The 11,752-nt window shown below is 41.3% G+C and overlaps 1 protein-coding gene across 1 annotated transcript in view; it reads left to right on the forward strand.

Moving 5' to 3' along the window:
- MUS81 (Restriction endonuclease, type II-like superfamily protein) overlaps positions 1-11,670 on the forward strand; it is a 29,385-nt gene extending 17,715 nt beyond the window's left edge. Inside the window, exons 11-15 of the mRNA XM_078588847.1 lie at positions 3,171-3,329; positions 5,419-5,498; positions 9,859-10,096; positions 10,782-10,868; positions 11,028-11,670. Of these exons, the coding sequence (XP_078444973.1) occupies positions 3,171-3,329; positions 5,419-5,498; positions 9,859-10,096; positions 10,782-10,868; positions 11,028-11,126 (663 nt within the window). The 3' untranslated portion in view covers positions 11,127-11,670. The remainder of the gene's footprint in view (positions 1-3,170; positions 3,330-5,418; positions 5,499-9,858; positions 10,097-10,781; positions 10,869-11,027) is intronic.
- The last annotated feature ends 82 nt before the right edge of the window (positions 11,671-11,752 follow it).

The following is an 11,752-nucleotide window of genomic DNA, read 5'->3' on the forward strand; positions in this document are numbered from 1 at the left end:
ACTCAACTCAACAACTCTTGCTGTTACACAGCATTCTCCCTACAAATCTGGTTGATTTCTATACTGTGATCCTTTTCGGACGGAGAGGATTTATGAACTTGATATTCAAGCATCACTGCTTGCGTGGAGTCGTAACAGAAAGCTCCTGAGACTCAGATTGGTGATGTAAGCCTTCAGGAATAGATGACTACCAGACTTCCCAGCAGCATGCATTATGTGCTTGAGGAATGAAGAAGACTGCTCCCATCTTGAATTCACCTTCGTTCTGGCAACATCGCTGGCCTGTCTCTGACAGGCTTGGTTGTATCCTCGGAGGAGGCCTGTTCTGACTCTTTATGAGATGAGGTATCAGGTCATTTCAAAGGATGAGTGGTCTCTGGTTGGCAAAGTACATTATGTGGAGACTCTCTTTCTTTGGTTTAGAGGTGGTGAATGGAGGGTGTGAGGACCACTGAGCATCAAGGGTGTAGGTATGATTTTTTACATATTAATCAGGATGCCTCCACGTTTTTATATGGGGATCAATGGAGGAGGCCGATAACCTCTCCACTTTGTAAGTTCTTTTTGCAGACTATTTGGGGCTTCATATTAGCCATGCCACATCTGCTTTTGCTGGTTTTGGGTTTTCACGAGAGAAGGAAGATCTATGCTCTAGAGCTTTGAGGACACTGATTGAAATGTTATCCACGAGATATCCTGGTCTGCCATAGAAGATGATTCATCTGAAAAACATAAAGTAGCAGCTGGTCATTGTGAAGGTTGAGGAGAAGCTAGAGGGATTGCAGGTGACAATACTGACAAGGGGTTGGGGGTGTTGCTTGGTGTTGCTGTGCCACACGCATTTACAGCTTCCCATCTTCTATTTCTCGGTCATGAAATCACTTGTGAAGGGTCGTCGACAAATGCCTTGAACAGAGATTCCTGTGGAAAATTTCAAGGTTGGGGAAGAGAGGGGGATGGCACTGGTATCTTGAGATGTAGTCTGTAGACCTGTCTTGGAGCCTCCCCGGGTTAAAGGGTGGCAGCCCCCCATGATCCTAACCTATTTGGCTAGTGGGTCGGCAGGCTCACATGACAGAACATGGATATGATCATGAGCAAAGGATCAAATGGGAGAGGCATATCACCCAAGTTAGAGGCTCGGTTTTCGCCTACTAGCTAGAAGTCTATCTGACTAAAGCCACAATAAGGGTAGAATTCTCATGCATGTTTGGCCTCCCACTAAATCCTCAGGCCGTGGTTCAGGAATGCTGAGATGGCACATGGAATCCACACTTGGTATTCAACTTATGAAATCACCGAGTGGAGGATTACACTTAGGATGCAACAATGCAAGCTATGTGTGAGACCGCCGTATGGGACACAAGATGGAGCATCCTTCTCTGCCCAGGAGGTAGACGTGCTGCTCATACACAGAATTCATAAGGAACCAATGCCCACCAGTGCTTGTCGTATTATTTGGACACTAAAGATCCCCTTGGAGGCCAGCGATGAATGTTCAGAGAGTGAAGAAGAGATGGTTCCTGGAGAATTCGACATCGTGTGTTCTATGCAAAGAGAGTGAAGAAGATTGTTCTCATCTGTTCTTTGAATGTGCATTTTCTCAGACTGTGTGGGTCACTTAGCCAATCATGGGGGTAGTTGTAGTTGTCTACTAAATGGAGGCCCCTCTAGGACTCTTTATGGGAAAGGTAGTTTGGGGGAATGAGCAAGGACAGCCTTTTCCAGTGCTCTGGACAATATGACTGTACAAAAATAAGGTTATATTCAAAGGGAGGGAGGTTTCCTTGGACGGAGTCGCAGGAGCAGTGGCAAATTTTGCTTTTCTTGGTTTAATGAGATGTGATCAGAGGCTCTTCTAGTATTCAACCAGCTCGGCCAGCAATTAAGTAAGCAATGCGATGTTAAAAGTTGAGGATCACTCTTATTTTCTGGGCATTGAAGTGGAACACTCATCTAGTTATATCACCGTATCACAGCACAAATACATGTATGGTCTCCTAGATGACAGTGGCTTTCTCCAATGCCAACCAGTCTCAACACCCATGAAGTTTAACCTAAAACTTTCATCCAGATATCAACTGTCCAGATACCAACTCTCAGACCTATTAGTGCCATATCAGATATATATCTCGCTCATACTCGGCCTTGCATCTCATATTCTGTTGATGTTTTAAGCCAATTTATGCATAGTCTCCAAGTGTCTCATTTTACAGGCTGCTTACAGGATTCTCCGATACTTGAAAGGGACCATTGGTCTTAGCCTCACATTTTCTTGAGGTGAGCCTTTACATCTTGAAGTCTATAGTGACTCTGATTTTGCTAGTTTGCACATAGATCACAAATTTACTACCGTCCTATGTGGGAACCTAATTACTTGGTGTCGTAAGAAGTAGTTGGCGGTCTCCCTCTCTATCACTGAAGCTCAGTTTCACGTTTCCAGGGAGGGAATCTGTGAAGCACCATGGACTCATGGGCTCCTTTACTCAGTGGGCTTCCCTCCGGCTAAATATACCACAATTTATTGCGACTACGAATCTGGGATTAGGTTGGCACATGATCTGGTTCTCCATGTCCGGACCAAACATATGGTGATCAACCGTCATTTCATTAAATACTTACTGGCATATCTCCTCATTGAGATTAGATCCCTAAAGTGGTTATTCAGTTGGTTGCTCTATATTGGAAGACCCATATCACAAAGAGATGGTTCTTAAATGTCGTAACAGAGTTCTTAATTCTTAAATCTATGCACATAAGCTGAATAAGACTGTTTTTAATTCTTCTCTGAATGCCCAATCACTCTGGTAGTGTGGGCGAACCAGTCAAATACAGGGTATATGTCTCCTCAGCAGAGACATTTCGGACTCACAACAAACAGGGTACCCTGACAATAGGAGCAGGGACATTTCCTTGTGCTGCATCATAATGAGGTTATTTTGAACAGAAGGGAGATGTTGTTGGATGGCGTAGTACAAGACCCATAGGTTGCATGTGTATTCAATTAAATTTATGCATTTATTATAACGAGAGGATCACCTTTTTTTTTTGAAGAAAAGATCAGCTATCTTGGGTGAGCTTCCTCTCATTTTTTTCAGAAAGAAAGTTAGTTTGTCAATGTTATTTTGTTATTTTTTTATTTTTTAAAAATATCTTTTTGCTTTTTTCAGGTTCGCCGCTTGCCTATTGGTGATGGAATTTGGATAGCCAGACATAGAAAGTTTTCTAATGAATATGTGCTTGACTTTATTGTCGAAAGAAAACAAATAAATGATCTTTGCAGCTCAATCAGGGACAATCGATACAAAGACCAGAAGCTACGGCTATTGGTTGGTACTTACACCTGATTATTTTCCAATTTCATTGGGACGCGTAAACTAGTTACTTTTATCAGTAGCACTGTACTTTTTTATTTGACTGAATTATACTGGGGATATGGAGGTAGCTTTCAGTTCTATATTTTCTTTTTTGGTGATATGTTTATAAATTGTCAGAATGCTCAGGGTAGAGATATAGAGGATATTATTGTATTTTTTATATTGGGCATCGCACACTTCTAATGCTCCTCTTCCCACACTCTCCTTTTCCCTAATATACTTTATATTTAAATGAGTGGTGTAAATTACATCTGTAGAGAAATAGTATTGTTGGGTACTGGTGTGGTTGATTCCTTGGGTGCTTCATTGGCACAAACCCTAAGGAGTTTTATTACAGTCATATCCTTAATACAGTCACATTCTTCTGAAGCTGGAGCATCTATATAAACCTCAAGTTTGTTAAAAAATTAAACTAAAAAAAACCAAATTTGAAACATTGAATGATGGAGACTCTTGACAGTAGCAGAGTCTGGTAATTGTGGCCTGCAGAGTACTTTTCAAGTAGGTTACAAAAACAGTACTAGCTCAGCCAAACAGCAGCTACGGTGCTTCAGAAAAACATCATCAGCAGATTGTAGAGTGCTATATCATAGTGCAGTGCTCTACCAAAAACTTGCAGTCTAAAGGGGTTGCCATTTGGCAGAATATGACTGTGGCAGGATGAAATAGGCACATGTTGGTTGGAAGCGGCAACCTGACGGTGACAGCAGTAACTGAGGTGCCTCTTAATAATGGTAGTGCAGGACATAACACTACCTAACGGTGGGTGTGTGATGTGAACCTCTCTAGACAGTACTTGAGAGAGAGAGTTTAAGTAGTGCCTCAGAAGGGAACCCCTGCGAATGGGGTGTTTTGGCTACTACGGAGGCTCTATAAATAAGATCATTCCCCTACCAGACATCTGGGTGGTCTGGAGATGCTCAAGATCTAGAGGAGTTGTCTGGCTGATGCAGCCTGACTCTCCACCCTATCTTTACTTTCTTGATGTCTCTCACTCATCCCTCATTCTGCTCACAGATCCCTCTATCTCAATCTCTGTTCTTGTCACGATTAAACTGCATTGTACGGATTACCTACCGAGATAGCAATTTTATTGTCTCTTATGACCGACATTGTATTGGTGTGTTGGCTGGCACACCATCTGGTGGTGTGAATTCCATTCAGTGAACTGCTGGTGCTGTATGGCACACTGCTCGATGACGACGGCACATGTGGGAATTATAACCAAAGACAGGCTCCGTCTAACAAAGTAGAGTTTTAGAAGGTCTCATTGTAATTTTCTTCTTTTAGGGCACTCATCCCTTTGTAAGAGGTTAGGATCATTTATCTTTAGTGAGTTAAGTTTTTTCTTGAATTCTCCTTCTGTCAGCCTCCAGGGTGTCCACTATTGCCCTGCTCTAGCATCTTCCCTACTTTCCATCTTCTCATATGGAGTTCAACATGGTACCAGAAAGTCAACAAATCAAAGCAAATAAATCTTATAAAAGAGCTGGGCCACGGCTGGGACCTGGATGGAGCTCAGGGTTGAGGCCCATGATGTAGCCCTTATTGGTTTGTTGTGATTCCTGCATCAGAATATGTTCTAAAATGACATTTTGTTCATTGACGTGGCTGCAATTTTTCAGAGTTCCAATGCTGTAAGAGATGTCACATCTGTCTGACTTGACTTTTTGTCAGATCAGTATGACACTCCTTTTTCAGAGTGTCAGGAATACCATAGATATCAGATCAGTCTTAACTAGTAATTTTTTGGAGCTGTCTGCTTTCACACCTGTATCGTAGTAATCTTCTTTAGAAACATTTTTGGTCTGCTTTGAGAAAGATTTACTTTGTTGTAGAACTATTGGCGTCGAAAAATGACTTGTCTTTGTTAAAGGTGACCCTATAGATGATTATTTCATTATGTGCTGATGAGTCTCCCAAATTAAATTCATGCTTGATCTTGCTACTCAATGAATAATGATAAATTTAAAATGACATGAATATTTTTCTTGATCAGAAACATTTTACACAATTTTGAAAATAATGTCTTTTATTGTAGAGATGTGGGGTTCGGAAACTGATCTATCTGATCGAAGGTGATCCAAACTCGTCTGAAGCTGCAGAACGGATTAAAACTGCGTAAGATTTCTATTTTATTTTACTTTGCGTTGAATGACACTCTTTGTTATTGAATATAAAATTTCTTTTTAGGGTTAGCATCATTGTCATCCTGTGTATATTTGTACTTTTGCCTATTTGCCATAGTTGCAGATGTTTTGGTAAGACCCTTTTCCTTCGCAAAACAATTGAACTTAAAGATAGGTTCAACGCCAATGTTGAACACAAGAGCACTGAAGAATAACAGCGAGAGAAGGAAAAGGAAAGAGAACAAGAGAGTCTATGCTTGCTTGTCACAGTGCGTTGAGGTCTACCAATTCTGATCCGCTAAGGATGCTGCTGGAAGATCACAAAGGGAAGAGGAAGGGGATTAGGGTAAAGTTGGGTGGATATTTAGGAAGAGACTGAGAGAAGTTCTTACGAGGGTTTTTCCATGCCTGGTTCTTGTTTGATCTTCCTGTTTTACTACTCTCGGCATCCCCAAGAGTCATCTTCCTAGAAGGCTTGGGCCCGTGTAAGCTGAAAAAAGGGGTTTCATTTGGGCCCTTTTTGCCTCTGGTAAGACCTGATCAGGGCCATAACATTTCCCAAGACACACATCCCATTATTGAATACACATCTCTTTATTTTCCAAGATATGCTGTCCTGATAAACTTTTTGGAATCCCCAAGCTCCAACTATCATATGACATGGTAACAAAGCTATGATGTCAATTGAGATTGTTTCTGTATTCTACTCTTAAGAGCTCTTCACAGGCTCTTACATTGTAAAAAAATAAGCAATCTATCACAGAGAACGAAGTGAGTTTGTTGGAGTTAGGGATCTTTAAGTAATTTGTCTCAGGGTTTCCTACTTCTAAATAAGCAGGGGGAACCACTCTATGCATAATGAGCCATATTTTTTAATCGTGGCAATCTGCCCAGCTCCCAGGCAGCAAGGCTCCTCACCATGTTCTCCTCTCTCTCCCTCTCTCCTGCACTCTATCCTACACCTGTAGATATCTACACAGTTTATTTGGAGATTTTTTTTGCATACTGTGCTGTATGCTTTATTTATGTGAAAAGGTGCATCAAATGGATGACACGAGACTCTTAATTTAAATTATTCTCTAATTTTGGTTTGTTCAAATAAGTGGGTAGGAGAAAAAACCAGGGTACATTTTGATAGGATCTCTGATCCTACAAATAATAGACCTTATCGAAAATCCGAAATCTTTATTTGATCTTCAATTCAAGAACGATGTAATCCAGTATACAAAACAATAAGAAGAGATTGAGAGGAGACAGACTGCCAAATCAGATGCTCGCCCTTCCTTGAGTTGGAGCATCTTCTCTCCCGCTGCGACTGCTCCAGTTCTTGATCTTCCAAAGGTGTCCCAATGAGTAGTCTTCCCCCTTTATTCGTAGCCTTCTTACTGTGCTGTTAATTTGAAGTCGCACATGCTGCTCTCACGACACGTGTGGATTCCGGTACGTGACGCCTCCTCTTTACTCTTTGATAGGTCCAAGGAGGGACTCTATCATTGCTTCGATCCCCAAAGACTAATTGGTCTCCAATTGGAAATCTCGGAAAGCATTTTTCAAAGACGTTGTTGTCCTTCCTGGTTGCTTCAAAGTTGGGAATATTCTTCCATTTCACAAGAAGCTGGAGTCCGTCTCTGAAGTATAGATAAGAGAGGATAGCTTTGAGGTATACCTGCCATTCCCATTCATCACAGAGATTAATAGGTACAGGCAAAACAGTTGAATTATCCCCCATGGCTGTGTAATTTTGAAATGTGGAATACTGGATGAATAGTGGGTAAATCAAGTTGGTCTGCTACAGAACCGATTTTCTTAGTGATCTCCAAAAATTTTTGGAGAGAGCTTCTCAATTGGCCATTTGGCTAAGGATTTTATCCTATAGAGGGGAATTTTCAAATAGACCTCATCCCCAACTTGAAAGTCCAGCGCATAGCGACGTTTATCTGCCTGAATTTTCATGAGAGATTGTGCTCCGGATAAATGGTTTTTAAGTTGTCACAAAGTAGAGTCCCTTTCTGTAAACATGAGGTCCATTGAATCTGTAGGAGTGGTTGGTATTCATGGCAAAACAGATGGGGAGGTTCTCTTCCATACATGGCCTTGGAGGGGACCATCTTAATGGAAGTATGGAACAAGCTATTGTAGTTATACTCAGCCCAATAAAGCCATTCAACCCACTGCTTTGGACATTCTGATGAGTAAGAATGTAAGTAACATTCCTAAATTTGATTGGTTATTTCTGTTTGACAGTCTGTTTCTGGGTAGTATGACGCGCTAAAACCTAATGTGGTCCCTTGTAATTTGTGTAATTCCTTCCAAGAAAAGCTGATAAAAATACTGCCTCTGTTGGAAATTATGGATCAAGGTATTCCATGCAATTTTACAATTTAATTCATGAAAACTTCAACTATATCTTTCGCGGAGAATGGGTGTGTGAGTGCTATGAAGTGCGCATATTTACTTAGTCTATCAATGACTTCCAACACTGCATTGTAACCACTGGAAACTGGTAGTGCTTCAACAAACTCTAAGGAAATATCCTCCCAAATTTGTCGGGAATAGGGAATGGGTCTAAAAGTCCAGCTGGAGATTATGTAGACATTTTGTGAGTTTGGAAAATATGACAATCTGAAATATATTTTTTATGCATTGCTTTGTACCTTGCCACTAGAACTGTTGTGATATCCTTTTATATGTTTTTAGAAATCCACCATTTCCCCAACTCTGGCATCATAAAGTTCACTTAAGATGTCTGAAATTAATGGAGAAGAACTGGAGATAACCAGACGTTCCTTGTAAAAGATTAGGTTCTGATGGAGAGAATAAGATGGGTGTTTCCCATCATGTGAGATGAGCGATTTTCTGATAGCTGACAATTTAGAGCCGTGGGTCACCTGAGGGCAGGGTGCAGCCGGAGAGTTTCCGTAATGAATGCATGTAGGATAACTTTGCCAAGGAAAATTATGTCAAGAGCCCTACAAGCCGAAGATAACCTTGTTTCAAGGTAAGAAGTAATAAGTAGGGCTTTCGACTTGTTATGTGAGTTTGAAAATAATCCTCCCTCTATGCGGAGAGGGAAATGACCAGTTGTTTTGATAAGAATCCCCTGGTCGACCCTAAGAATTTCCAGTAGACGCCTCTGAAGGACAAATCTCTCAAGAAGGGAGGTGGAATGTCTGGTAAACCCAAATTAAAGTCTTGCTAAAGGGGAACGGGACAACACAAGAAAGAAGTATCGTGAAGGAAGAAGTGAGGATGGGAAGATACACCAAAGGGATATGTGGAGGGTTGTGGCGGAATCGGCCTCGGCCCTTCTGGTGCAGAGGATCTCCCACTAGACAGCGTTCAGGCGACCAAGAAGATAGCTCAATGTCCTTCCTCTTTATTTTTGTTTCCTTATTTGTAGCCTCCCCTCCCGTTAGTTATTCAAAAATGTTCCACGTATTTATGGCGATCCATACGTGTGATGCTTCATCTTCTTCGGGGCGCTTGTCAACGGGCACCTCTTCGTCTTCTCTGGTACGTCCTTGGAAGATGCTTATCATGTTTCATTGATCAGCAAGTAAGCGAGCTAAGGTTAGGTAGTTCAGTCTCCAACAAGTGAGGCCAAATTGCCCCAGGTTTCCTCTTCCTTCTAAACTAGCTGTTCTCGCTTGACTCTTCTAGTGAGCAAGCAAACAGGTTGGGTTCGGTCGGGCCAATGAACTTCGTGTACTCCTTGTCTTTAGGCGTGACAGTGTGACTTTAGGAGCGGAGTAAAGATGACTAATCAGAGCTATCTGCAAGCGCCTTGGGGGTAGGTTCTGAAAGAAACTCAGACGGGCCCAACTGGCAATTTGTCGCATTCCAGTTGGGATTTGTCCAAGAAAAGAGAAACTGAAATATTATTCAGAGAAGTATATGCCTGAGATCTTGATAGTGCATCAGTTACAATATTTTACTTGCCAGCTTGGTATCTTATTTCAAATTCGAAACCCAATAACTTTGTTATCCATTTGTGGCATTGATGTGGAATCTACTTTTGGTCATTGAGGAATTTCAGTGTGAACATAGGATTTTTTGAAAAGGAGATGATGCTTCCATTTATATACTGCCCAGACGACTGCCATAAATTCACCTTCATAAGCAGGTTTTTTATAATTCTCAGTTTCAGTCTCTAGTTGGGAAACACTGTTGATGAAACCTGTGGAAATCAAGGTTTTTTCCTGCAGGATAGTGTTGAACTGTGACCTGAATCTCTTTTAGTGTTCTCTTGCATCAATCATTTAATGTTCGGCAACCATTCTGTTATCAAATAGAATAATAGGTTTAATCGTGCATTTCGTATGTAAAATTTTCTTTTTCTCATTTTTCTCCAGATGCTTCACGACCGAAATTCTTGAAGGGTTTGATGTGCAAAGGACCTCTGGCATCAGTGATACTGTAAAGAAATATGGGTACCTCACTCAGTCAATAATCCATCTGTACAAGTCACAACTTGGTGCTGTGAACCAAGGTGATGAGAACCTATGCCCAACCTTTGAATCATTTGTCAAGAGATGTCAAGACCATGAGAAACTGTGCATCTCAGACATTTTCTCCCTTCAGCTTATGCAGGTCAGCGCTGTAGTGGATTCCTCATAATCGTGCTAATTATTTCTCTATTTTGCATTGCTCTCAGAAACAACAGAGGCGGTTGTTTTGTTAAGCATCCATTTTCTTAAATTCTTGGAAGAGTCGAAGCAAGGATTTTATTGAAACTGTATTACCTTTACATTAATTGCCTACGTCTGCCCAGAATCAAATGCAATTTAATTCTACATTTTCTTCTACACTCTGTCTCTGTTCCCAACACTCTGTGTCAGTGACTTCTAGATTTTTCCCAACCTTTGAATCATTTGTCAAGAGATGTCAAGACCATGAGAACTGTGCATCTCAGACATCTTCTCCCTTCAGCTTATGCAGGTCAGCGCCGTTGTGGATTCCTCATAATCATGCTTACTATTTCTCTATTTTGCATTGCTCTCAGAAACAACAGAGGCGGTTTTTTTTGTTAAGCATCCATTTTCTTAAATTCTTGTACGAGTCAAAGAGAGGGTTTTATTGAAAATGTATTACTGTTGTATTAAGTGCCTACATCTGCCTAGTATCAGATGCAATATAATTCTACCTTTTCTTCTACACTCTGTCTCTGTTCCCAACACTCTGTCTCAGCGACTTTCTAATGTGTTTGAAGCCTTTACCTATTTTCTACAACAATATACAATATTTGCATGGCTCTCTGAATTAGTCAAAGATGCAGGTTCCACAAGTCACAGAGCAGATTGCCCTCACTGTTGTGAAAGAGTACCCGACTCTTCACTCCCTTGCTTGTGCATACGCAGCTCTTGTAAGTGCCTAGCCTAATGCTCTTAGTTGACTGCTTGTGGTTTTTTCGTCTGCTTCTTAAATCATTCAGGCTTTCATTATGACTTCTATCTTTAGTTCCTCTAGTAGAATACCGTAATCTTATGTAGCCTTCTGACTTTATGGCCTCTTCATTTTGAAGGATTGTGATGTTAGGGCTCAAGAGGAGATGCTGAAGGTCAAGGGCTTGACGAGCTCAGCTGCGAGCAGAAATATATTCAGATTTGTTTGGGAGAGTTGAATTGGATCTAGTGTAGACTCCAGGTTTTGTATATTTCATCTAAAATCTAGAGTAGGTTGTTCCATGGAAAAGAAAGAAAACAACCTGGCCACTTTCTTTGTGGCCTAAATTTACGTACACGTGATGTCTTGATTAAGGTTCTAATAAGTATATGGTTCTCCATGGCCTGTATTTATGTACATTTCCACTTCTCCATTATTCGCTTTTCTCCAAGAAAATATACCTCTTTTTCTAAGATTATAATAGAATGACAGTTCTCTTGGGATTCTCATATTGCCCCTAGCTTTCTTTTTCTCATATTGCCCAATAAGGGGACTTTTGGACTAATCCAATAAGGGGAGCTTTGGGTCTGGCCCAATAAGGAGAGGGTTGGGCCTGGCCCGATAAAGGGACTTTTGGACTAACCCAACAAGGAGAGATTAGCGCCTGGCCCAATAAGGGACTTTTGGGCTAACCCAACAAAGATAGATTTGGGCCTGGCCCAATCAGGATATATTTGGGCTGGCCCAATAAGGGAATTTTTGGGCTAACCCAACAAGGAGAGATTTGGGCCTGGCCCAATTAGGAGAGGTATGGACTGGCCCAATAAGGGGACTTTTGGGCCTGGCCCAATAAGGGGAGGTTTC

This window comes from Wolffia australiana, chromosome 17 (genome assembly GCF_029677425.1).
Source record: "Wolffia australiana isolate 7733 chromosome 17, ASM2967742v1".
Taxonomy (NCBI): Eukaryota; Viridiplantae; Streptophyta; class Magnoliopsida; order Alismatales; family Araceae; genus Wolffia; species Wolffia australiana.